At 52.0% G+C, this 27,333-nt stretch overlaps 2 protein-coding genes across 4 annotated transcripts; one reads left to right on the forward strand and one right to left on the reverse strand.

Moving 5' to 3' along the window:
• The first annotated feature begins 1,085 nt into the window (after window positions 1-1,085).
• On the forward strand, window positions 1,086-8,739 carry CUNH12orf43 (chromosome unknown C12orf43 homolog). Of its 2 annotated transcripts, none has more exons than XM_037511028.2 (6): window positions 1,086-1,238; window positions 4,221-4,281; window positions 4,436-4,534; window positions 6,458-6,531; window positions 6,774-6,864; window positions 7,387-8,739. In XM_037511028.2, exons 1-6 carry the CDS (start codon window positions 1,091-1,093, stop codon window positions 7,727-7,729), a joined length of 816 nt encoding a protein of 271 aa, XP_037366925.1. In that variant the 5' UTR covers window positions 1,086-1,090; the 3' UTR covers window positions 7,730-8,739. The 2 variants fall into 2 exon arrangements, with proteins under 2 accessions (XP_037366925.1, XP_037366926.1); XM_037511029.2 differs by having other exon boundaries at window positions 4,239-4,281.
• On the reverse strand, window positions 8,654-26,417 carry HNF1A (HNF1 homeobox A). 2 transcript variants are annotated; one of them, XM_037511026.1, is made up of 10 exons: window positions 25,865-26,417; window positions 18,480-18,679; window positions 15,372-15,558; window positions 14,698-14,939; window positions 13,745-13,893; window positions 13,419-13,620; window positions 12,541-12,732; window positions 11,299-11,420; window positions 11,073-11,214; window positions 8,654-9,921 (listed from the first exon to the last, which is right to left on the reverse strand). In XM_037511026.1, exons 1-10 carry the CDS (start codon window positions 26,185-26,187, stop codon window positions 9,794-9,796), a joined length of 1,887 nt encoding a protein of 628 aa, XP_037366923.1. In that variant the 5' UTR covers window positions 26,188-26,417; the 3' UTR covers window positions 8,654-9,793. The 2 variants fall into 2 exon arrangements, with proteins under 2 accessions (XP_037366923.1, XP_037366922.1); XM_037511025.2 differs by having other exon boundaries at window positions 11,073-11,420.
• Window positions 26,418-27,333: the final 916 nt, after the last annotated feature.

A 27,333-nucleotide genomic window follows, 5' to 3' on the forward strand; every position in this document is an offset into this window, starting at 1 on the left:
CATGCCAAAGACAAAAAATGATTTTGTTCATCCTTACTAGAGGAGTGCCTTAACTTCAGATTCTAGCATGGAGGACTTGAGTGGATCCTCAGAGATTCAGTACTGAAAAGATCCCACAAATGTCTCCAAAGTGCAGGCAAAGTGAAGTCCTGAGCTAGAAAACTGCAGGATGTTTCCCAAACTATGCATCAGAATCACCTCTCAAACTTTAATGTGCACACAAATCACCTGGAAACCTTGTTTAAATGCAGTGTCTGGGCCTCCCTGGTAGCCTAGGGGTTAAGTCTCAGAGCTATCACTACTGTAGCCTGAGTTCAATCCTGGCAAGGGAGCTGACCCACATGGCACAGCAGACCTCTCCTGTCTCACCCACTGCTCCCCTCAGCAGTGTATTTCAGTAGCTCCACCTGTTCTGCTCCCCACTCTGTCTTGGTAAATCCTCTCACCAACCCCTCTCCTCCCACACTTCTGGCCTACACCCCAGTTCCTCTATGCAAAAATAGATAATTATTTTAATATATGAACAAACAATAAATGCCATTTCTGTTCAGGTATGCATTGAAATCAAGATTCTGTATTTGTAACAAACTTCCAGTAGCAAGACTCTAAAGCACTGGAGGAAATAGAAGTTCCTGAGTCCCAACTCCCAGAAATACTGATTCAGTTAATTTTAGTTAGACTCAACTAAAATTCAGTTAATTTTAGTTAGATCTGCATTTTAACAAGCTCCCTAAGGCGCTTAAATTCCCAGATGGATCTTAGAATAATAACTGGAGTAAAGAAATACTATTGAAACTACATTGATTCAAACCATGGGAACCAATCCTGGTTTTGTCATTACACCTGGTGTGACCTTAGGCAATTCCTTACCCTCTCTAGGTCTCATTTTCCTCATCGGGAAAGGGATGGAGAAGCTGATCTCTTGGGCCCTTTCAGCGCTCACTTTTGAGGAAACCCCAGGACAGTTCAGAGGCAATGAGGACCAAACCAAAGAACTACAATCCCCACAATGCCCTGCGCTTCCCTCGCACATTGGGTCTTAACGCTGGTCGCATGCGCAGAGCTCCCACAATCCTTTGCGATGGCCAAGATGGCGGCGCCCAATGGCTCTGTGAGCGATTCGGAAAGTAGTAGCAGTAGCGGCAGCGATGCGGAGGAGCTGGCGCGGTGTCGCGAAGCAGCGATGCCTGCTTGGGGCTTGAAGCAGTGCTCAAAGGGCCCAGAGAAACCGAGAGCCGGTAGGGAACTATGTTCGGGGAGTTTGGCTTCAGGGCGTGATTTTTCCCATGTGGCAGAGAGGCAGGATAATGAGAATAATGAGGTACTCACCTGCTCTCTACCTTCCCGGAGAGAATTCTGAAATTTGTGGGGTTCAGATTCAAACGTGGGTGAGTACGGCAGGGAGGACCCCATTATCCTAGTCAGAGAAATTGAGGCACATGGATGTCTGTACTCCGATGCTTTCCGTCAATCCTCATTGCAGCACACTGCCTCACACTGGGCAGCCCGCAACTCTCAGATGACTGCGATGCTCCCAGCCCCCTTGGATTCTCGCTTCCAGTCTTCATCACTTCTGTGCGGTCTCACACGCTGGGACTGCAGCGAGCTGTGTTCAACGTGTAACTGTAACCTTGACTCCCCAGCACCCTAGGAATAAACCCAGAACCCCTCAACATAAGCGTCGCTAACCATGGATAGTGTTGGGGAGGAAGCTAATCTTCCTCTATTCTTTTAGGTCCTTATGGATGAAAATTAATTAAATTGGCACAAGACAGGTTAATAGGAGAGAAAAAAAATTTAATCTCCTATTCATGAAGGTGCCATTGTGAATATGACATATTGCTGTAAATGACCCAAACAGCAAGTTTATATAATAAAATTTTCAACAAAGAAGCAATAGATCTGTAAAGAACAGATAGGACAAAGAAATGTTTGAAAGTTTGAACAACTGATTTCATGAGTTAAGTAGAACTTGTTGCATAGTTTCATATCCCTATTTCTGTCCGCAAGGGTGTCTCAGATTTGTGGATGGGGAAGGAAGGGAAATACCTTTCACACATTTATTTACTGTTTTCAAGGGGTACAGACAGAAGAAGAGCTAGAGAAAATTCCCACTTTTAGTTGAAAGTGAAATTTAGGAAATCAGTAATTTCATGGACTGTTTTTTTAGTTTAAAACAATCTGTATGCCACTTTGGCACATCTTGGGACAGCCTGATCTGGAATCACAATAGAATTCATGGGTGGCCTGTAAATTTGGAATGGGAAAACTTTTATCTTTATTCTTATTTATCTCCCTTTGAAATTTAACACCTCAATTTCCATTGTGCTTGTGAGCAACAAGCCACAGTAGGTCTGTTAAAACCTGTTATTTTGTCCTAACAAAAGTCACAAATTTTCATATCCAATTTCTATCTCTGCAGATAGCAAAATGTCATTTTATTCACAACAAAATGCTAGGAAAAAGTTATTCTACCATCTCTGCTTTAAAATTGCAGTAATTTTTTAGGCCCATCAGTAGCTCTTATTTGTATTAATATCCCAAATTTGTTTTTTTTTACTATTGATGATAACTAAATTCAGTATCATTGGTTTTCTCTGTAACCTAGGCATTGTATTTTATGCATTTTAAAACATATTCTGAGAAGGGATCCAGACTTTCAGAGCTAGCTGGCATCAGCCAAGGCAAAACAAGTTTAAGATCCCTGCTTTTATTTAAAAGGACTTTAAAACCCTTTGGTAATCCATTCCCTGCCTGACTTTCCCTTCCTGCCTCCCAGCCACACTGCACCTCCGGAAAGTAGTCCCCCACCCACACTATGCCCTCTCATCTCTGGTACCACAGTTCTGCAGTTTTCTCTTCAGCTTCCATGTAAAGATCTCTTTCCATTTCCACCACTCACTAGTACTAGCAATTAGTGAGAACTCAGGCAAGGTACCTAACTCGCACTCTGCCTGGATTTCTTCATCTGTAAAATGGGTGTAATGGTAGGTAGTAGACACCCCATCAGGTTGAAAAGTAACTGAGATGATGAGTCTACAACATCTGCAGTACTTGGCATATATTATAGGCCTAATAAATGGCAGAATTTTGTGTTCGATCTCTCTACATGGACTACTTTCTCCCTCCTGCCTAACGCTCAATCATCCTTTAATCTAGTTGAGCTCCCACCTTTTAAGGGAAACGGGGTTGCATGCCTTCTCTGTACCGCCATCATATTTTGTATGATTCCTTTCCTTGATAGTGCTTTCCTTTCTTCCTACTATTGCCCCCTTACATGTCTTTTTCCTTTCATCCCTGCATCCCTAACATCTTGAGTAAACCAGGGCACCTACTTGCTACACAAATATTTATTAAAAGTTTACATATTGTGACCTTCATAAAGGCAGGGTTCTGGGCTGTCCCTTAATTTTGGTATCCACAGGGCCTGGCTCTGTGCTCAGGAAAATAGTGCTGGAATGAATGAACTTGCCATAAAGGCACTTCTCTAATGAATGAGCGGGGAGACTCACCCCGGACCCGTGCTTGATTCTGCCTTGACAGAATGAATTCCCATATGGCAGTGAATGCTGGTCCTGGACAAGTAACATAACTCCTGGGAGCCACAGTTTCCTTATCAGTTAAATGTCTAACTCCTAAGTTTTTGTGAGTCTCAAGCAATTTTGTTTTTTAATTATCTATACTTTTTGTCATCTGTCTCCACCTACTGGAATGTAAGCTCCACGAGGGCAGGATCGTTGTGTAAGTTGTTCAGCAACTAGGACACCACCTGGGTCATATTAGACATCCAGTATTTAGCTGAGTGAATGACCACCATCTCCAATGTCTTTGCTTAAAAAATGTAATCAACATAACTGAGCCACCTTTTTTTGTCTTCTCCCAACATGGTAGCACACAACAGGCACATAGTAGGCACTCAATAAATGCTGGAATCAAGTTACACTTAGTAACTTAGTTACCTGTTCGGCATGCTGGTTGGAGTGGGGAGGGCCCTTGAACCAAATGGCCTGGGTCTTCATCCCATCTCTCACTTATTAACTGTTTGACTCTAAGTTATTTTACATCTCCTTGCATCAGTTTCTGCTTCTGCAACATTGGGATAATAGTGACCTGTCTAATGTGGTTGGTGGGAAGATTCAATCATTTATACATGTAAATCACTTAAAATATTTCCTGGCATATAATAGATGTTTCTTGTTTTTCCTCCTTAAATGTCTCAGTTTCCATTATTTCCACAGATGCTGCAAATAATCAGTTGCCAACCACACAACCAAGTCTCAGGTACTGTGCACTTTCATCCATATGTTCAACAAATACTGTTCCTTGCTAGGTTAGCCCCTGGGATGTCAGCATGAACAAGACCCACGAAGTTCCTGCCCTCAAGGGGGCAGCTTTTGAGCTGGCAGGAAGTGAGGTCCTTTTGTGTGTGTTATAGGCATAAGGTGGATGAGCATGAGCAAGATGGCAACGAGCTTCAGACCACCCCTGAATTCCGAGCCCACATAGCCAAGAAGCTGGGAGCGCTACTGGACAGGTAAGCAAGAACGCATTTCTCTCCCAGCCCTCCTGAATGTACACCATAATGGCTCACATTGACTGGGAGTTCCAGATGTGCTCCCATACTTTATACATCCCCTCGTAACTCATCATCCCCCTCCCACGTCAGTCATATGGTCCTCAGACCTCTCAGTGAGGAAGCAGATTCTCTACAAGAAGTGTTTGCATGAAGTCACAGGGAGTAAGGAGCAGAGCTGGGACACAACTCAAGTATGTTTGACCCAAAAGCAGCGCTCTTAACCACCTTGTTGGCCTGCTGTTGTGAGAATGGACGCACCTGAGATCGCCACAAGAGGGCAAGCGATTACGAGACAGAATTGCTCTTTCTTTGGTGCTTTCTCTAGCCAGGCACTGTGCCAGTTCTCTTCCTTACACTTGAGATTACACATGTGTAAAGCAGGTGCCAAGGGATCCTAGTCCAAAGTGTGGCTCTAAAAGAAAGGGATCCAACTGTAAGGAAGTTGAGAAACTATTGGGGGATACCTTTGGCACCCCAGGAAGGTAGTTAGGAGAAAGCACCCAGAGCCTGGCTGTGTCTGCTGCGGGCCCTGTCGAGAGCATTGTTCTCTGTAGCACATGCAGACACCTCCGTCAGCCTTCACCCGAAACAGGCTTCCTGACCTCGGCAGTGCTCCCTGCTTTCTCTAGGCTCCTAGAGAGAGGGTTTGTTTTCATGTTAGAGGTTCTGCAAAGCTTATTGCCTGTCTTGACAAAGTAATCATTTTCATCTTCTTCATAGTCCATTTACTGAGTACCTGCTTGTGACAGGCCCTGCGCTAAGTGCTTGATGTCCACTGTCACTTTTAGTCTTTGTGACACTTTAGTCCCCTCCTAAGAGAGGGGACTGGGATCATTCCCAGTGTGTAAGTGGGTAGCAGAGGCTTGGAGAGAAAAGTCTCCTGCCAAAGGAGACACAGCTAGTAAGTGACAAAGCCAGACTGAAACCAGGTCTCTGAGGTCTGAATAAAGTAGATGGATTTTATCAATGTCAGTTACCTGGTTGTGATAGAGCTTCCGTTATGTACAGTGTTACCTTAGGGAGAAATTTGGTGAAGAGGATTTTAGGATCTTTGTATTATTTCTTGCAAATGCATGCCAATCAAGAACCAATTTTTTTTTTTTAAATTTAAAAATTTTAGAAAAACATAACAAATCTGTCCTCCCCTAGAACCTGACCTCTAAAACACATGTCTAGACTGGCCATATTTCCCTTTTCTTGCTTGCTGCCAGGAAACTCAGAACACAATGTGTGCCCTCTAACAAGTCTCTAGGACATCCTGACCACACATCTGGCTCTTCAGACCCTCCTGCCATTATTTTCTCTTTGCCCTACTTGAAATTGCATTCCTTATGTTGTATCTTTAAAACTTCTTCAATACTTTCTGGAATAAAGTGAGGCTTAAATAAATGAAACACTAGTTTAAGCTGTTCAGTAGCTGTAGGCACCAGCATTCTTCTCAGGCCATTGTCCTCTGCTGTTGCATTTTTTTTTTTTTTTCTGCTATTGCATTTCAAAAACATGATCCTATTCCCACCATTTTAAAATAAAGTTGTTCTAGGGCCTCCCCTGATGGGGCAGGCGGTTGAGCGCAGCGCTGTGAAGCTGTCCGCCGCCTCTGCAGCATGTGTTCAATCCCAGCCAGCCGGAGAGAATCCCACATGGCGAAGCAGACCTCTCCTGTCTCGCCCACTGCTCCACTCAGCAGTGTATTTCAGTCAATCTGCCTGTTCTGCTCCCCACTCTGTCTCTGGTGAATCCTCTCACCCTCCCCCACATCTGGCCTGTACCCCGATTCTTGTATGTGTGAATAAATAAATCTTAAAAAGAAAAACAAGTTGTTCTAATTTTTTGTTGTTATCCAAAACCTCGTCCTAAATCAGCCATCTCTTTTCCCCTTAGCTCCATTACCATCTCAGAAGTAGTGAAGGAACCAGCAAAGGTTGGGGTACAAAATGTTGACTCCGAGGATGACGGTAAGTAGCTCTTCATGCTGATAGTAACAGCTCTGCTTTGTTAAACGCCTCCCGTGAGCCTGGAGCCAGGAAGCGTGGTTTGGTGTGTTCTTTCATCCGCAGCCCTGCCCTGAGGCACATATGATGCTTCCATTTATAGGGGGAACTGTAAGGAAAACTGAGACTCTTAAGAAATGAAGCCATTTCTCTGAGGTCCCCTCGCATGTCTGACTCAGAGCTGACTCTGCCCCTTGGAATTTTAGGCTTCCGCCTTTTCTTCACGTCCATCCCTGGAGTCCCTGAGAAGGAAACTTCCTCTGTGCCCCGCCGAAAGCGATTGCCTTCCAGCTCCAGGTACGTTCTCCCACCAGTTCCTCAAGTTCCCTCCATTTTGACCCTTTTCTGTCTTGGCAAGAACCCCCAAATAGCCAGGCAGATTCCAGTCAGGTCCAGGCCAAGAAGGAGCCTTGTCAGGTAGCTGGAGAAATAGTAACCCTCAGTAGGAGGGGATAGGCATCTGGTAAGAGTGGATAGTACATTTACTCTTCCTGAGCACCCAGCTTGTGCCAGACAACTCACTCCTGGGACATGCCTGTGAAGCCTGGGCTCTTTTTTTTAGAGAGAAGAATAGAAGGTCCCTATTTTATAGATAAAGACACTGAAGGTCAGAGAGGTTGAGTCACTTACTAAGGTCACACAGCAGGAAGCACAGAAGCCAGTATTGGAACCCAGGTTGGCCTCATTCCCAAGCCCAAGCTTCCTAACTGCCTCCCACTGTGGCCTCTCTCTGGTGGCTTGGACTGAGGGAGGCCAGCAAGCAGCAGCTGTGAGGCCCCATCCCAACTCCAGCTGACCCAGTCTGCCCTCCCCTTGCAGCAGTGAGAGTGGTGATGAAGAATGGCAGAGGTGCCGGGAGGCCGCCGTGTCGGCCTCTGACATTCTCCAGGAGTCTGCCATCCATAGCCCTGTCAAGGTGGAGAAAGAGGCAAAAAAGAAGAAGCAAAAGCTGAAAAAGAAAGCCAAGAAGGAGGCCAGCGCCGACCTGGCCACCATAAACAAGGCCATGGTCGGGAGGCAGGAAAAGGAGTCAGCCCAGCTCAACGGTGACCAGGTATCATTTGGAACCAAAAAGAAGAAAAGGAAGAAAAAGGCAAAGAAAGCCAGTGAGGCTTCCCCATTCCCACCAGCACAGAGCGCAGCAAGCGTGCCTGCAAACTGACCCAGCCTCTGGGCTCGGGGCCCAGCAGCTCTGAGGACAAGGCACCCCCGAGAACAGCCATTTCCAAGCCCTGCCTCCCTACAAGTCCAGACTCAGTCATGGTGTGGTTTGTCTGAGGCATTGGTCATAGGGTGAGTTTCCTGAGTGATACAGTGCCCTGCTGTGTTCTGCTGCAGGCTGGGGTAAACCTGTGACACCAGAACATTCCATGGCCTCCAGAAGTGCCTCCCAGCCTTTCAAGACTGATAGCCACTCAGTAAAGCTCCCTCCATCTCCCCAGGACTGTCTGAGGCCAGCAAGTGAAGGGAGGCCTTCTCTTCCCCTCCACCTCCTCAGCCTGGTGTGGGTGATGACCTTTAAAACATGAGGGAAGGGGATCCCGAGATGCCAGCGCCCACAGAGTTTTGTACTTCTCCCTTCAGGCCACACAGACTTGATACAACATTGTCTGAAAAACAAGGAGAGAGATTTTTTTTTCCCCCTTGTTTTCTAGAATTTTCTTTCTGCCTATCTGTGAATATACCAGGCACAATCGTGCCTGAGCCAAACAGATTATTGGAAATAAGTTGTCGGGACACAAAATACAACAGAGTGGTGTGGGTGCTGCGTCCCTACCAGAGCTGACTCTTTGTATGTTAGGTAAGTGTCACAGTCGGGGTGCCCTTCTGCCTGTACCCCAGCTGTGTTCCTTTGCACACTTCAAGACTGTAGGGAGAATCCCAGCACTCGTGGACTGGGTTGCTGTAGACAGTCTGCAGAAGCAGCCAGGGCGCAAGGTGAGATGCGGGCCTTCTCACCCGGCCTTGGCTCTGGTGGGGGAGAGGGGCGGGGTGTGAGGGTGTTCTGAGCCGGCTACTCAGGCCCCAGCCCCCTCAGCCTCCCTCTGCTCAACCGCATGTAAGGGCCAGGGGAACAAGCAAGAAATTTCCTTATGTTCCTCATTTACTTTACTAAAAGTTAAATAAATGCACAGGCTCACCCACAATGGTACTGGTTCTCCCGGCTGCTTTCTCTAGCCCAGGAGGGAGATGGTCGCTGCAGGCCAGTTCATCTGCAGCAGCCCCAGGGAGATGAGGGCCCCAGGCACATGACCCTGCCCCCCAGTGGTGCCTGGGGCCTCACACTCTTCAGGGTGGCTACAAACCGCCTAGACCACGCCCCCGTCCTCAACCAGCCAGGCTCCCATGCTCCCAGGCACTGCTCTGGCCACACAGCTATTTCCTCTCCCTTCAGGCTCCTGCGCTCCACCAGCTGCTCTGCCTTGCTGAGCTCAGCAGCTTCTCCCCCAAACTGAGGAAGGGTCTGCAGGGTCCATAGTCTGAGAAAGGGCTGCCCAGGGACCTGGACTTAGCACCAGGCACGGAGTCTCTAGGCTCCCACAGGAGCACAGGGCGTCCCAGTCCAGAAGGAGATGTCCGGTGGAGGCAAGATGCCAGGCTGGCATAAGAAGGCGTGATGCTCAGGGGGACAAATGTCCAAAATGAGGTCATGGGGACTGAGGAGAGGGATGACTCAGGATGAGGATGCTGGGAGAGCCCAGCAGGCCTTCCCTATCAGCTTGGGGTCCCCCAGGGCTCGGCGCCTCAGGCCCTAGTACAGAGGAGCCACTGAGGGAATATAATGTGAGTGGATGACGGGCAGGTCCAGATGGGCATGTGGGTTAAGGAGGGCAGGTGGAGTGGCCTGGTCAGGTCAAAGGTGACAGAACGAGGCCATGTTGATCTAGGCCCTCTCAGAGCTCAGCAAGTCACGGCTACACTGGCCTGTGTCCTGAGGTGTGGCAGCAGAGTCCCCTTCGTGGTACCAGGACTGTCCACAGGCCCAGAACCCAGAGTCTGTCCCCTTCTGCTGCCAGTGACAAGCAGCAGCAATGGGTCATCCCAAGCTGTGCTCCTTGGGCACCTTAGAGCCTCCCTTTCTGACGCTGGCAGAGAGGGTTGGGGACCATGGCAGGTTTCCAGGGAAGAGCAGCAACCCCACGGCAGCAAAAGTTGCAGGCTCAGATGTCCTTGTCACCCCCCAAGCAGGCTCTAGGGCCCACTCCCTGGGAGGCAGTTGCCATGGTTACTGGGAGGAAGAGGCCATCTGCGTGGAGATGAATGTCTCGATGACGCTGTGGTTGGATGGCAGCAGGTGGCTGTGGCCGTTGGTGGAGTCAGAGCTCTGGTACAGCACCAGGCTGCTGGAGGACACTGCGGGACAAATGATGCTGCTGAGCACCCAGACCACCCACTGGTCCTCAGGGGGTCCCAGCACGGGGGAGGCAGTGCCTCGCCTGCTGAATTGAATCTCAGCAGCTAACGGGATCCCAAAGCAAAACCTCTCTGTCCTCATTAGCCCCAGCCCAACTCAGGGGCCAGCCTGGGAGTGGCCTTAGGACATTTTTAGCAGGAGCTGATGGCGTGGGGGGCTCGGCTGTCCTGCCCGGTCATTGAGCTCTAGGCTCCAGTTCCCTGAAGAAGGAATTCTGCCTCAAGACTGCAGCCTTCACTCCTCCCTCCTCACCTGCAGGCTGGCCTGCTCCAAGCTCTCGGATTTGCCAGCCCCTCAGTCCTGCCACCCAACTCCTTACATGTATAGATTCCTATTGGTGCTGTGTCTCCGGGTGGAGGGGGGTCTGACAGATGCAGATGGCTAAAGAATGGGCTGGCCTGGGTTCACATGCTCACCCTGCCACCCAGTAGCCAGGCCAAGTCTCAAGCCTGCTGGGGCATCATCACAGTGGGGGTGATGAGACAGGCACCTCACAGGGCAAAGCATGGACTGCCCTGGCAGCCACCAGGCATCTGAGGCTCAGGGAGGACAGCTTAGCTAAAGTCACGCAATTAGCAAGCGGAGGCGCCAGGCCTCAAGGCCCAACTGCCGTCTCAAGTGCCCGCTCTCTTAACTGTGACCATAGGCTGCAGACTCAGGTCCTTGGGGGTTGGGAATGAAGGACTAGGTGGGACGTGGTGGCTGCTGAGCTGCCGTGCTCTGGGAATGGAGTCAGTCTAATTTTCCCAGAGAAGCCAGATGTCAGGACTACATTGCAAAAACCCCTGATGTTTAAATATTGGCAGCAAATTAAAAGAGTGCTAAACCCTGAGCCAAATCTACACCGCCATGCGTCCCCTTATCCCACAGCAAGCCCAGTTTACTCATTGGTCTCTACTGACCCTCCCAGTGACTCGGTCTTTCTCCTCCATCAAGTCAGCGAGATGTTCCTGAGGAGGGAACCCATCTCCCTCCGTTTCACACCCCTCTTGGCCCACTTAGGGAAGCACAAGGCACCACCAATGCCTGGCTGTGGCTCCTCCCACTCCCCTCCCCCCGCCGTGGTGACAGCAACAAGGGGACCGCTCACCAGTGGGGCTGGTGCTGAGCCGATGGGCAGGCTGCAGGTGCTGGATGCCAGGGTCCTGGCTGGGGATGTGGATGGTGGTAGTCTGGGACACCGGCGTGTGAAGTCCGGACTCACTAGAGGCCTCTGTGTCTGAGGTGAAGACCTGGGGGAACGGTAGCCTCCTGAGCCCCTGAGGTATACCCCAGGACAGGTCTTGAGGGAGGGCCAGGGCAGGCTTGGGCCTTACCTGCTTGGTGGGCGTGAGGCTAGCCAGGGCACTCAGGTTGGTGGTGTCGGTGATGAGCATGGTCTGCGGAAGCAGGCCCGTGTGGGTGTACTGGGTCACCTCAGGTTTGTGGCTGTAGAGGGCTGGGCAGGGGGAAGGAGATAGGGTATAGACATGCACCTTGGGCGGGGCTGGAGCCCTCCCAGGAGGTCCTCAAGGCCTGGTGCTCTGGGGGGAGAAGGGTGGGACCTGGTAAATGCCCAATGGGGCAGTGCCTGGGGACTCAGGGCTGGTTTCCAGGTAGAAAGGTAGACGCTCTCCCCGACTACAGGGGCCCGCTCAGCCCATCTTGGTGGAAAGAAGCCTAGGGCAGCCAGGAACCCACACTCAGCTCCTCCCATCCCCCGGAGATGACAGGTGTGAAAGGGAGTGGGAGATGGGGGTGTACTAAGTCCAGGCTGCAGAGGAAAAGGCCACTACCCCTGCTAGGGGTGAGGGGGAGCCGAAGTCAGCAGCGTCGCCATCTCCAGGACACTGCTCCTAAATGTACCCGTCTCACCTACGGCACCCCTCCCCCCCCTGGAAGAAAACACACACACGGAGATACCAGCAGAAAAACACATAAACCGCATATTCTCACACTGACTCAGATGAAGACAACCGCCCACATACGCTCATAAATCTGTGCAGCCACATACACACAGACGCACACTCCCTGACGCCCCGGCCCAAATGCCTAAAAGGCCTGAAAACCAACACGCTTTCATAGGGTCTGCACTGGGGCTCCTGGCACAATCAGACCTGAACTTGGTGCGAGTGCTCAGTAAAGCGACTCCATGGCATTCTACCTCCTGCTGCAGAAATCGCAGTGCTTTGAAGACCAGGTGCCCCCCCATCCCCAGGCCTGCTGAGGTGTTATAGAATATGGGGTGTGGCTACCACATTGCACTCTGACACCTGAGAAATTGTGAAACACCCAAGGTTTCAGAGAAAGGCTGCGCCCTGTATCCCACTCGTGGGCAGGCACACACAAACAGCGACGAGCCCTCAGATGCACAGCCCTTCACACACTCGTGTGTACACGCAGCCACATGTACTCACACAAAACATGTTCTGGCCTGCAGTCACGCCCTGTCACAGAAGCACGGACACTTGTACCACGCATTCTCAGACCCCACGGGATCTAAGCCACACCCTTCCCCTGTGCACATTGGCAGCCAACCTCTTCCCCCACCTGCCAAGCCCGGGGCCCAGGGTGCTCACCGTGAGGGCTCTGCAGCTGGGCCATGGTGGCCATGAAGGGGCTCTGGGTTACATGGCTCTGCACTGGGGGCATGAGTGGCTGCTGGTAGGAGGGGTGCAGTGGCTGGGAGAACTGGACCGGCTGCAGGGTGGTGAGGCTGCTCCCCATGCTGTTGATGACTGGCACACTCTGTGCCTGTGTAGAGGCCAGGCCTGGAGCGGGAGGGCAGGAGTCAACCAGGCCTCCCACCACTACTCCCTAGCACCAGCACAGACCCCCGCACCCTCCCTCCCAGCACCAATGAGTTGGGACCATGCCCTGGGACAGGAAACACCCATGCTCTGGGACCTCCCTGACTTCCCTGGCCCTGGCAAGTCTCTCCCAGTTTCTAAGCCTTGAGTTCATTATAGAGCTGGGGTGGATGTGAAACCAGGTTCCCTGGGGCCCTGGGGTGCTACCACAGAGCAAAGGCCCTGGGGCTTAACTGTTTCCTCTCCTAGCACTTCCCTCTCCGTCTTCTATATTGAATTCTGCATGTAGTTCCTGCAAAAAGTCTTTCTGATCTTAAAAAAAAAAAACTAAAACTTGGAAAACGTCACCCCCCCCCCCATTCCTTGCTCCGTTTTCCATAAACATTGTGCCTTTTCAGATGCTATTTATGTTTCCTGTATATTGCCTGCTCCCCACTAGAGTTGCTGAGCTTTTGGTTGGTTTGGCTCTTTCGTGTGATCCGTGTCAGGGACCAAGCATGGTGCTCGGCATAGGGTAGACACTCAATGCATGCATGGATGGACAGACAAATAGACCAGCCCCTGTAGCCCTTCCAGCCCCTGGAGTCTATGTGAGTCCTATGTGGCCCCTACCCAGTCGCTCCCAAACCCCCATCTCACCAGCTTACCAATGACCAGGGTGGAGGCGCCTGTGTTGGTGAACGTAGGGCCTAGGGAGGCAGGCTCACCCGGCCCGATGGTCATGACCCCGGGAAGCGAGGCCATGATAAGATTCTGGGGCTGCTGGTTGAGGCCTGGGGATGTCTGCTCCAAGCTGTGCAGTGCTGTCAGGGTGCTGACAGGGGGGAGGGGACCTCCAGTCGCCGAGACCTTGGAGGGGAAGCCACACTGAGTCAGGTTGGAGCCCCACACCTCCCCCCTGGGGGCCACTGCAGGATCTCCAGCCAAGGGAAGGTGAGGTTGGAAGGGTCTTCCCGCAGCGGTAGATACTCACCAGCTTGGCTTCTGTGCTCAGCAGGCTGTGGCTTGGCTCCAGGCCAGTGGGGGACACTTGCAGGGGAGTAGATACCGTCACCAAGGGCCCCCCGCTGCTTGAGGGTACTTCCGTTCCCTCACTGGTTGTGGGCTGTCCGTAGCGTACCCCTGGAGCAGGAGCAGGCCAGCCTCAGCACTGCCCTGCCCTGCCCGCCCCACCTCCACAGCCCACATCTCTCCAGGCTACATGGCTTGCTTAGGCAGGCGTGCCATCTTTGGGCAGCCAGCTAACCTGGCCTGCATGTGCCCCTCCTGCCAGGCCCTGTGCTCCCTGCTCCTGACTCCTCCTTAGGAGGCTGTGCTTGATCAGCCTGTGACTGCCACCGCCTACAGCAACACCTGACCGCAGTAAGTGCTCATTAAACGACAGTTGAACCAAATGGAATCCAGTCTAATGAAATGAAACTGCGCTGAACAGAACTGAATAGAATGAAGTAGAGTTCACGGAATGAATCTGAATCCAGTTGAATGGGACCTGAAATGAATGGAGCTTGATTGAGCTCAACTGAATCGAATCAAATTGAATTGGATTGACTTGAACTCTACCAGATGAACCAAATTTCTCTGGATTACGTGTAGGGAAACTGAATGGATTGGATGGGAATGGATTAAACTATACCAAGTTTAAGTGAGCTAACTTGGATAACTGAGTTGAGAGCAGCACTGCATTGGATTGGATTGTGTGGACTCAATCTGAAACGAAGGAATGGAAATGAAGAACTCAAATGAAGGTGGATGGATTGAATAGGATGGAGTGGAGTGGCTGGAGTTGAACTGTCACTGGAGCGGAGAGAGTAGCCTGACTAGGGTAGAGTAGAATATGGAACCAACCGAAAGTGCTACCCGGCCCTCCAACCTACCCTCTGTCTCCACTACCATCTCCTTGAATCCCCCTGCCTGTGTAGCACTCACCGTGGACTTTGCTGGGGGAGAGGGTGGGTGGGGGCAGGCCCGGGGAGCTGTGGGCGGGCAGTGCAGAGCCCGGGCCTGGTCCAGGCGGGGGCCCGTTGTACGTGTCCATGGCCAACTTATGTCGGAAGGCTTCTTCCTTGCGGCGATTGGCAAACCAGTTGTAGACACGCACCTCCGTGACGAGGTTGGAGCCCAGCCCCTGGGCCTGTGATGGCGACACCCCTCTCTGGATGCACTCCGCTCTGCAGAAATGGCCATTGGTGAGCCCCCAGGCCAGGCTCAGAAAACCCTCTCCTGGGGTTGGGGGGAGGGTTCTGCGAAGTGAGGTTCTACCTGAATGTTTGAGGCTGGCAGATCTGGGTTCCAACCCCAGTTCTGCCTGTGTGACCTTGAGCAAATGACATCGCTATTTTACTCTTCATTCATAAAACGAGCAAAATAGCCACAAGGTTGTAGTGAGGATGAAGAGAGAGAAGGAGCCGTTCAAGGGTTGCTTGGGTAGGTGGGGCCTGGGGGGTGCTGTGGAGCTAGATTCCAGTCACTGAGCAGGACTTGAGAACTCCTGGGTCAACAGCTGAAGCTCTGAAGAACAGGGTAGCCTCCCTGAGCCCTTCAGCCCCCCTTTTCTCCCCCAGTCCAGACCCCGCCAGCCCTGTACCCACCGGCCAGCCTACCTATTGCACTCCTCCACCAACGCCTCTCGCTCCTCCTTGCTGGGGTTCTTCTGCCTCTCGTAGGCCTGGAACAGAATCTGCTGGGATGCTGGGCCCCACTTGAAACGGTTTCTCCGCCCCTTCTTGGTTGGTAGCTCATCGCCCGTGGGCTCTTCAATCAGCCCACCCTGCCCTGCATGGGTGAACTCTGCAGGCACAGAGAGATGTGAGCAGGGAACCGGCCACTTCCACCTTCCCACATGGCTTCCCTGACACCCCATGTTTTCCCATTCCCAGGGTGCAGATACAGAAGTGTTTACATCTAGAACTTAAAAATCATCTAATCCAGGGATGACATACACACACCAAACATGCCACCACTTTCTTAACCTGTGTCCAGGGAAGACATCACTAATCAAGCCCTATACGCTGCTGTACTGAGCCAAGACGTTCTCTCCCAATCCTTCCCAATACCAGGCTCCAGTCAAGCACACGTGTTTATTCATAGCTGACACACTTGCTAGCCCATTTTACAGATGAGGAAGCTGATGTCAGGGAGATTATTTTGCCCCGGGTCACACAGTGGGGCAGTGTAGGGTAAAGAAAATATCAGGCTTTTCTGCCCTTCCGCCATCAGGATAGATGATGGATCCTTGTCCTGAACGCATGCCTGATGGCGGGCACCTGGAATAGGGTGTGGGCATAGGAAGATGGGATTCAGCTGAGCTAAGACTGTGCTTTTAAGGGCGGCGTCACAGGGACGCTAGAAGCCGAGAGAGCAGCAGTAGAAGCCAAAGAGAAGCTGAAAGAGAAGCAGCAGAATGAACAGAAGAGCAGAGAAGCAAAGAGAACACCAGACAGCCCAGAGGGTGAGGATTTGCTGGGGGCTGGGAGGACTGCCAGCCTCCCGGCCCCCCAGCACCCCTGCCTGCCATATGCCTGGTAAACCCCAATAAAAGACCTACAAAAGCTACTGAGGACTCTGACTCCTCCTTTACCCGGTCTGCATGGGATCAGAAAACCTGCCCTGTGTCCAGGTCCTGCCCTTACAGGCAGAAACTTGGATTCTATCTCCTAAGGAGATTCAGAGCTATTTGCAACTTTCCAGACCAAGAAATCAGGCTTATGGGCAAGGGTTAGCCAGGAGAGAAGGAAGCCAGCCAGCCCTTGTCAGCTGGTTCCACTTTAGTGGAAACTAGTCTATTAGGTTTTCCCTGAGCAGGCCACCAGAAGGATGGGGCAGACAGGGGCCAGCATGTTTTTATGAAAGGGGAGAAAGAAGATTCTTAGCGGGGAAGCAATAGGGGTGCCCCAACATCACGTACCAAGAGGCAGAAGCCGGCACCAGTTAGACCCTTCAGAAGTCAACCAGAGACATGACTAGAAGCCAAGTTGGCCAAGAATCCAACAATCTCAGCAGCTGTGGCTGGAGCATCCATCACACTGACGCCCAGTGAGCCTGACTATCTACACCCACAGCCTCGATATGATCTGGCACCAGGACCCTATGACTTAGCCCCCCCAAATGAAAATATTTCAGGTAAAAAAGTGACCTTGCATAGGCCATGCAAAACAGGGAAAATCTGAGAAACGGTCGCAACCACGAAGAGACTAGGGCGATATGACAACTAAATGTAAGATGTTTACAACTGGATGGGTCCTGGACCAGAAAGAGGCCATGGGGAGAAACCTCAATCTGAACCCATTCTGGCCCTGACTTAATGGTAGTGCACCAGTGTCGACTTGTTCATGGACCACACCAGTAGCATCAACAGAAGACTGACACATGGTTGTACTTTCTATGTTGTGATACGTATTCGTACAATAAAGGAATCCAGAGAAAAGAAGATGTTATTAAGAAAATCATAAAAAAAAGACATTTCTAGTACTGGACTGTATTTATGAATACCATGCATTTATGTCCACTGTTTACATGAAAATCCACATATAAATGAGTCCACACAGTCCCAACCTGTGTTGTCCAGGGATCAACTCCATATGTACACACATCCATACATATATATGTATATATCTGTATATATTGTTAATGCATGCATAAAATATCTCCGGAAGGAGACATATGAGATGGAATGCCAGTGGTTCCTTTGGGAGGAATTAAATTAAAATTAAGCCTGTATTGCCTTTTTAAAAACCTGGATAACTAAAAAATATCTAAATAGGGCCTCCCCGGTGGCACAGCGGTTGAGCGCTGGGATGCGAAGCTGCCCACAGCCTCTGCAGCGCTGGTTCAATCCCCGGCTGCTCCCCAGCCACAGGAGGAGGGTCCCGCATGGCGCGCAGACCTCTCCTGCCGCCCGCTGCTCCCCTCAGCAGTGGACTTCGGTCCTTCTGCCTGCTCTGCTCCCCGCTCTGGCTCTGGTGAATTCTCTCGCCCTCCCGCGCTTCTGACTGTACCCAGTGCTTGTATAAATAAATAAATAAATCTTTAAAAAAAAAAAGTGTGGATGTGAACTTAGGATTTGGTAGAGCATAAAGCCTGCCTACGGAAACCCATCATTTCCTGAATAATAGGTCCTCCATGGTGTGCAATGGGGGATTCCCTGTGCATCCATTTCTGAGCCTTTACGCATGCTGTTCCTTCTGCCTGAAACACCCTTCCCTGCATGTCCATGGATCAAAGTTCAACTTACACTTCAAAATCTAGTTGAAAGCTTCTAATTCTAGTGTGATCCTCCCCGATGCCCTGCCTCCCTGAGGAAGAAGAGATCCCTCGCTCCTCTTGTGCCAGCTCAACACTTCGAAATATTTTGCGTAGGGCTCCTCCCTGGGCCTTGCACACAGTGAGTGCTCTCGAAACGCTAGCTATTGTTATTTTGCTATTGCATTCTAATACATGTTCCCCTGTATCATAATGAGCTGTCCTTCTGCTGCCCCACTATGCAGAGAACTCCTGGAAGGCAGAGACTCAGTTTATCAATCTCAGGATGCTCAGGACCCTGCTCCCTGCCCCCAGAGCCCCTTGTGCATAATAAGTAATATATTTAATTGAATCCCACTGACTCCCTCTCAGTCTCAGTTGGAGAAAGGGGGTGGGGAAAATTCCAGGTCCCCACCCCTTGAGTCCCAAGCCCTGCCGGGGAAGGAGGGCTGTGGTCAGTCGTTACTTACGCTGGGCCACCTCTCGCTGCTTGCGGACATACCAGGTGTACAGAGCAGCCCGCTTCTGCGTCTTCATGGGGGTGCCCTTGTTGAGGTGCTGGGACAGGTGGGACTGGTTGAGGCCGGTGGTGTCGACCACCTCCCGCTGGGGGATGTTGTGCTGCTGCAGATAGGACTTGACCATTTTAGCCACGCGCCAGGGGTCCTCCCTAGAAGCAAGCAAGGCAGGCCCACTCAGTGCGGGGTACAGGCAGGGCAGGGTCTTGGGCACTAGAAACCCTGTCCGCCCTGGGAGGGCACATGGTGGAGGCCATCACCATGTCCGGAGCCCAGAGCCTACACTTGGACCCAGGGACAGGGAGGTGTGGGTTCTCATGCCAGGACACAGGGGCACGGTACACGGATGTGGGGTAACAGACTTAAAGACACACACACACTACAGACATGTTGTCACAGGCCTCGGTCCTCTCTCACAGACGTGGGAGCAGAGAAGGGTTTGGAAACATGATGCAGACACAGGACAGAGACAGACATGAACAGACTCCCAGAAGAAGTTGCACAGGCCATCTAGTTTCTTTGAAACTCGTCTCCTCAATTATAAATCAGAGACATCCTGCAGGGGAGGAGGCGGGAGAGGGATCAGAGGGAGGGAGGGAGGAGCAGAGGGGGCTGAGGTGATGGTGCACGGGTGCCTTGGGGAAGGAAACTCTATGGGGACTACACCTGAGGGGGTGGGGGGAAGCAAATGTTTAAAAATGAACAGTGATGTAAAAAAATTTTAAAAATAATATTAAATAAATAAATAAATAAACCTTTTCTCCTCATTCCACTGGAAGTGTTATTTCTGGCTGTATACTTATCCACTGTAAGCGACTGCAAACACCTTGAGGACAAGAACTGTCTGGTTCTCAGCACCCAAAATAGGCCTGACATAGAGTATACCCTTGATGAATGCATGAATGAATGAGTGTGTAGGTGGGGGGGTGGGAGGATGGATGGACAGATAGATGGACAGACAGAGGGACAAAAGGATGGATGGATGGATGGACGGACGGATAAGGGAGATTTATTGGAGAAAAAAATTGGATCTGAAAACAAGGTAAGAAACAGGATCCTCCCATTTCACAGCTGAGGTCCCTGAAGATACAGGTTAAGTGCTGTGTCTCTTACCAAGGTCACAGAAGCAACCCAGAAGAACCCATCCCACCCAAAGGACTCAGTCTAAGTCAAACTAGCAGGTGAAAATCACTCAGGGTCACACTTCCTGAAAGTTTACCCTTGATCCTGGGAGTGGCCTGACAGTTCCCTGCAACGCCAGGCCAGGCTGCCATGCGCAGGCTGTGGGCTGGCGTTCTGCAGCCTCACTGTGAGACATGCATGTTCGAGCACCAGATTCCCACTCCTTTTTTCTTTTAAGTTTTTTTTTTTAATTTATTTATGCATATAAGAACTGGGGTGTAGGCCAGCGGTGCAGGGAAGTAGGTGGTGAGTGGATTCACCAGAGACAGAGTGGGGACAGATTGACTGAAATACACTGCTGAGGGGAGCAGCGGGTAAGACAGGAGAGGTCTGCTGTGCCATGTGGGTCAGCTCCCTGGCCGGGGATCAAATTCATGCTGCACTGGCTGGTGATAGCTTGATAGCACTGACTTTAACCCTCTGTGCCACCAGGGAGACCCAGAACCACATTCTTTAGGCTGAGATTTTCTAGACAGACTCAAGGGACCTGGGTCAGCCATGGTTCATATTCCTGTCCTCTGCTTCGTGGGGGAAGGGAAAGAATCAGATGGCCTTTGATACAGACGTCTTCCCCCTTCCCAGCCTCCTCCCTCCCCTTCCTCCTCTCCTGCACTTGTGTTACAAATATGTGTCCCGTAAAAAGCAGTTCAAACAGGCAGAGCTGGGACCAGACTGGTCTGGCATTCAGTGCATCATCACCACCCCCCGCACTCAGCCATTTGCTCCTGGAACGTGTGTTCTGATGTTTGCAGTTGTGACAAACAGCACCTGTAGGAGGCAGTTTGTTGCACGTGGCTTGCCGCAGCGAAGGACTGGAAACAACAGAGGCGCCCAACAGGAGGGCGGTGGTTCAACTGCAGCACCTTCATTAGCTTCAAGCCTTGCACCCCCCCCCACCCCAGGAAGCCCTGCAGGTGCCCAGAGGGACCAGGGTCCCTCCGATAGGTTTGCCGTGTATAAATTTGTATAAAATTTAAAGTGGGGTGAAAGAAGATTTCTACATATTTGGTCGTGCTTGCGTGAAATACCAGAAGTGCCCAGAAGGAAGTGTCGACACTGATTGAAGGGAATGGGTGCAGAGGACAGGGTGGGTGGGGCGGTTACTGTCTCGTACTTTTTAAAAGTGTATAAGATATCATAATATGGGCACTATAATATAGCATAATGCTTATGTTATACTATGATGCTAATATGCCCTCATGTATTACCATAGGCGTGAGATGTTATTTTATTTTCCGCATGCACTACATATGCATATATAATATTTAAAAAAGAACTGTAAAAGTTACCAGCCAATAAGCCCCCCAGCACTCTGAAGCCCATTGAGTTGTCTTCTCTGCCAGCCCTTCTCTCCTCCCTCAGAGGTCCAGCACTCCTGGACCTTTCATCAGCTTTGGCCCTGGGGCTTCCTTCTGCTTTACTGTGGTTCTCGTACAAACAAAGAAACAAAGGTAGAGACAGATAAAACTTGAACTGGTCAGCAAAGTGCCGTTGGTGGAAAAATGATAGTGTGAGAATGAATGTTTCCTGAGTAGGTGTGTTTCTTGAGGGCACTGTGCTGGGAGCTGATCATATAAATCTTGTAACCCAACGAAGCAAGGCCTACTTATAAGCCCATTTTCCAGGTGAGACAACTGAGGCTTAGAAAGGCGAGACTCACTTGTTCCAGATGACCTGACTGGGACTCAAGAATAGCTCACTTATCTCTGACCCCCCCAGACCCTCGTAACTACTCTCTCTCTCTCTGCTTTTCCCCAATCCTCTCTTCTCTACCTCCCCTGCGTCCTGGGCGCCAGTCAGAGCCGTGAGGGAACGGCAGGACAAAGTCCAGTTCTGTGCTCCATGGCAAACATGGTTATCTGATTCTGGGGCTGAGCTGTCCCTTGGCCTCCCGCCTCCCCAACTCCCCACCCTCCTGCGTAATCCTCCCTTCTGCCCATCCCCCCTCCCCCCCCACACACACAGAAGGAGCCCCCCTCTCAGCAAAGCCACTCCTGGGCTCACACTAAAGATTTGCTGTCTCTGTCCATCTGATTCCTTCTCCCTGCCATCTTTGTGTGTCTCTCTGTGTGTTCCACCTCGTTCTCACCCATCTGGCAGTGCCAAGTCAACACACACACACACACACACACACACACACACACACACACACTTGACTTTTTTTCAGGACAGTTTCCCCAATCCAGAACTAAGAGGCAAGTCCCCAGTCATCTCCTGCTTTGAGTCTAATGGATTTGAGTCTCAAAATAACCAGGGTTTGAATCCCACCAGTGTGATCCCACACATGTGTGACCTTGCACAGCCCCTAACACAGGTGATCCGCACCTGCCCGCCGTGCCTTTGGGCAAAGTAAATGATTTTCAAATAGGAGTGAAACCTTAGCTCTGGGCGAGCACACTAAGCGCTCGGTTACCAGAACCCCATTGTCATCATCACCATCATCCTCATGCTCGTCCTCACCACTACCATGTAGCCCTGGGGCCCTGGCCCCACAGCAGAGAGCAGAGGGCCCAGGAGACAAGACCATCTGCTCCTTCTTCCTCCTACTGATTCTAGAGTCGGCTTCGAGGCTTTGGGACTCTCTGGAGCCAGCACCTGAGGTTTTAGGGACCAAGCCCCTGGAAGAGGACCCAAGTTCTCAGTGTGGAACCCTCTATCTCACTCTGAACCCCAGCACCTCAAGAGGCCTTGGAAGTTGCTTAACCTCCATATGCTTCAGTTTCCTCATCTGTGACATGGGTCAAGAATATTTCATGGGCTGTCAGGAACAGGAAATTAGTTTAAAGCCTCTGTACGCTCTTTGTGAGCACTGAAGCACTGCGTGAAAATGAGGTGATGGCGAAGGTGAGCAGCAAGAATGACTGGGAGGGTCAAAGAGAGATAAACACAATCAGGACAGGCGTCCAACCTCACGCTGAGCTGAATGTGGGGCTTGGGGGACCTGGGTCCAAGTCCTGGCCTTACTGCTTTGTAGGAGTGACCTTGGGCAAGTCACTTCACTTCTGTGAGCCTTCCTTTGCTCTTCTGCTGCTAATAACAGCAACCATGGACTACACTGATTCCAGGCACTTACAGCCGCCCCACATGTGCACTCTACACACACTGTGCTCTTTAACCCCATGCGTGGGTGTTTCTATTACCTCTACCTTGAAGAGGAAATGAGCTCAGAAAAATGAAATCACCTGCTCGAGCTAGAATGGGGCAGAGCTGGGATTCAGACCCATGCCAACTGGCCTCAGTCCGATGTCAGCTTGTCCTAGCTTGGCTGCTGACTCCTGGGTCTCAATGCCCTGGCACTACCAGATGGAGAAAATCAGAGGCCTCAAGGTTATACTTGGAGGTGGTCAGGGACAGGGAGGATTTAGAAGGATACCCAGGAAGGACCCCATGGCCACAGCTTTAGTCTCCTGGGCCCCTGGTCAATGGGGCAGCAGATATACCCAGGGACTCAGAGAATCCTATCTCTCATTCATTCATTCATTCATTCATGCTGTGTGCCAGCTGGGCTGACTATGAGTGGGTATAAGTGGTAAACAAGCCAATACAAGCCTTGCCCTTGAAGAACTGCTATTTTCATGGCAGGATAGAACACAGACAGACACATTAGATGATGATGATGATGATGATGATGATGATGATGATAATGGAAAAGATAAGGTAAAGGAAGGTAATGAAAGAGAGAGAACTGGGACTTGAGTGGCTATCTTTAGATGGGGGCAATCAGGGAGGGCTTCCCTGAGGAGGTGATAGTTGAGCAAAAGAAAGAGAAGGAATGGACCATGGGAAGATGTGGAAAGAGGATTCCAGGTAGAACTGCACATGCAAAGGCCCTGGGGTGGGAATCGGCAGAGTCAATGTAACTGAAGCAAGGGAGGAAGAGAGATCCCTTGGGAAGAGGTCAGGAAACCAGGCCAAGGAGTTGAATTTTATTCATTGACCAGGTAGGAAAACTGAGGCAGAAGGAGAAGAGATTTGCCCAAGGTCACATGGTGAAGTAAAGGAGAAGAGCTGAGGGAAGAGCACAAGTTCCTGCTGTAACCACAAGCTGGGGGCACCCAGACCTGTCCCCACATACCCCAGACACTGTCCTGTCAGAGAAGTGGCTTCCCCTGAAGCCCTGACTCTGCCCCAGCCTGCCCAGCCTTCAATTCCCTCCTTCAGACTTTATGGGGGTCCCCCACCTCAACCCCTTGCTTTTTTCCTGTGCCCTGAGGCTGGAAGCCCCACTTTTTTCCCTTGGGGCGTTTTCAGATCCCTTTTGTTACCTGAACAATAAGTAACCCAGGTAGTTAGTTATAAACTCCGCAGGAACAAGGAGCTGGTTGATAATTTATAGCAACATCTCAAATTTAAATGGAAAGTAAATAGCATGCTGTTAGCATTAAAGAAAACCCAATCGGGGCAGGCGAGAAACACTCCAGCCTCCTCTCAGCTTGGGGCGCCTTGCTCTCTCCCCAGCCCCTTCTCCCCCTGGGCGTGAGCCCCTCTCCCTTCCAGGCTCCTGCTCTCTGCTGCCCAGCAGCTCTCCATCTCCCTGGGCATCCTCGCTCTTCCTGCCTGTCTCCCCTCTCTCCCTCGGCCTCCAGGTCTCTGCTGGTCCCAGGGAGCACTTTGACCTCTGCTCCCCCCTCAGGTGCTGTGGATCAAGCCACCCCCCCACCCACCATCCCACCAAAGGGGCTGCTGATCAAGAGGCCCCACCCAGTCAGGTAAGAAAGGCCTTTGGCACCCCCAGCCCTCACTCCCACCCAAAGGCTCCCAATCCCATCTGGGGCCCTGAGCAGATCTGCCCAGCCCCACCCCGTCCCTGTCCCTGTTGCCCTCACCCTGGGTCTGGCAGTGCCCCTCCCCTGCGGGCCCGGCAGCCCTTTGCCCTCCACTTCCTGCCAAGTCAGGGGGCCCTGACTGGGCCCCTGCCCCCTGCCCAGGCCCTCCTGAGGCCTGGCAGACCCTGAGCACTCACTGAGGAGGGCACCAGGTCTCCCCACCCCTAGCTGGGACCAGGACCTTAAACAGAAAAGAGGTGGCCCCCTGCAGAGCATCTTTGGGGCTCTTCCTCAGACCCCCCAAGCCCACACAGCCTGGCCCTGGCCACCAGTCACAGTGTCTAAGAGCATTACTGTGTGGGGCCCCAGCTGGGTGACCTTGACCAAGCTACCTCCCTCTCTGGGCTTCTGTTCTGTCAAAGAGTCCCCCATGGCTTCCTCCCAGGTTTCCCCTCAACGTTCTCCAAAATTATACGCAAGGAACCCATGCATAAGCAGCTGTGGGGGTGGGGGGGGTCTACAGTGTTTAGGGGGCTGTCCCTGCAGCCCCCAGGCCACCTCTCCCACCCCGCACTCCCCACGCTTCAGCCCCCACCCCCCTCTGGGGGCCAGGTTGGTTGACCCAGGCCTTCCCAGGCCACCAGCCCTACGAGTTAATGATCACAGGCCTTATCAGAGCCTTTTGCTGTTTATAAATTTATAAAACAAAAGAGAAATAATAACGCCCGTGGGTAATTAGTAACCAGGTCAGCTCTGCTGAGGAGAGGGGAGGCATTGGCTCAGACCCACCCAGTTCTCCAGGAGATGGGGAGTCAGCCAGGAGATGGGGGTACATAGCCGGGAAGCCTCTAATGGCACCTACTGGTGGGGTGCGGGGGCTAAGGCTGTCCTGGGAAATGTGCGCAGCTCAAGTCCCAGATTCTGTCTCCTTCAGGTAAGGAAGACCTGGGTTTTCCTGGCTGAATTCTCGAATCTCTGGGGCAGCCTGGGGAGCCCCCAAACCCCATCCTCTGCGTCCCCCCCTCTGTCGTGTTTCCCAGCCCAGAGCCTCAGCCTGAGCGCTTAGCAGGGAAGTTAGGGTTTGGGGAGAGGAAAGGGTTGAGACGGGTGAAAGTTCCCACCACCCTCTGGCTCTCCTGCTGTTGCCCCCTTTGTGGAGCTCCCCGGGGCATGTCCCCACGTCCCAGGCTCTGGGCTGAAAGCCTTGGCTCTCAAGGAACTGGGGACTCTGCAGAGAGCAGCTTGGGGAGGCTCCAACCCCAAAGCAAGGACCCCCCGACCAGCTCTCAGGGGCACTGACCCCTTCGCCTACGGGGAGGATAAAGCTGCGGCTCCTAGAGCTCTGGACTGGGGGCAGCTCAGGAGGGGAGGCTGGGGCGGGGGCCTTACTGCAGCAGGGTCTCCACCACGGCTTTCTGGTGGGCCGCCTCCTCGGGGCTGAGGTTCTCCAGCTCTTTGAGGATGGGTGGCGTGAAGTCTTCTCCATCATCATCCGTCTCGTCCTCGGAGCCCCGCGTCTCCCCCAGCCCATTGGGCAGCTCGGCCAGCTCCCCGCGACCACCGCAGGCCTCCCCTTTGTCCAGGGAGCCATCTCCAGCCAGCAGGTAGGGTCCCGGCTCACCCAACGCCTGGATCAGCGCCTCTTTGCTGAGCCCCGACTCCAGCAGGGCCGCCAGGAGCTCGGTCTGCAGCTGGCTCAGCTTAGAGACCATGGCTCTGCCTCCACTGGACCACGCGAGCCCGGGCCACCAAGCTGGCCGCCTCCCCCACCGCGTGGCCTGCCTACTTACCGGCCAGCCAGCAGGCGGGCACGAGCCAGGCTCCTTGCATCCACTGCCCCCCAAACCCCACTAGCCAAGCCCCGTGGGCACCCCCAACCCCCTACCCTGGCCCCAGCGGCCGGTGAATCAGGGCCCCTGCCCGCTCTGTTTACATTGGAGCTGGGGAAATTCTCCAAGGTTCATATTTATCCGTGTGCTTAACGAAGGGGCTGAACTTTGGACTTCAGCCCTGCAAAGCACAGGCCTCATGGCAGGCAGAGGACAGGGAGCGCGGCCTTCACTCGGAATGGCTGACAGAGGGTGGGGGAGGCAGTGGTGAGGCCCAGGGCGGCTGGGATGGCAGGTGCCAGGAGCCGGGGAGGCCTTCGGGAGAGCAGCGTCAGGTCCCCCCTGCAGAGGACCTGGTAGGGGGTCAGGCCTAGGCAGGAAAGCAAAAACAGGAGGTGTCCGGCAGGAACAGGAGTGGTGGGAAGTTCCAGGCAGGTGGGCCAGCTCTCCTCAAGGGCAGAGCTAGTTCACAACCATCTTGGGAATGGCCCCACCCTAGCCCCAGCACAGCCTCCACGTAGTGAAGACGTGTTCACTTGTCTACTGTGTGCTGGGTCTGTGACGTGCAGCGTTATCTCCCATCACCCCGATAGCTGTAGGTGCTACAGAGACTCTCCCCATTTTACAGGGGAGGCAGCCCAGGCTCTGAAGGGACAAGACTTGAGGGGTGGGAATGGGGTGAAGCAAGTGAGGGCCTTGACTGGGGTGAAAACATTAAGTGCACCGAAAAACTCAGTCATCAAGAAAAACAATATGCTTACACAATACATTGCAAAATCAAAAGAAACACAAAAGGATTTAATACAGACATCCGCACAAAAACTGGCTCATGTCTGTTCATAGCAGCATTTGTCATGATAGGCCCAAAGTAAGAAAAGCACAAATATCCATCAACAGATGAATGGATAAAGAAAATGTAGTCTAGCCGTATGGTGGACTATTATTCAGCCATAAAGAGGAATGAAGTGCTGGCATGGGCAGCAACATTTGTGAAACTTGAAGGCATTTTGCTGAAAGAAAGAAGCCATA

Source organism: Talpa occidentalis, unplaced genomic scaffold (assembly GCF_014898055.3).
Source record: "Talpa occidentalis isolate TD23 unplaced genomic scaffold, MPIMG_talOcc4v2.1 talOcc4.14, whole genome shotgun sequence".
NCBI classification, from domain to species: Eukaryota; Metazoa; Chordata; class Mammalia; order Eulipotyphla; family Talpidae; genus Talpa; species Talpa occidentalis.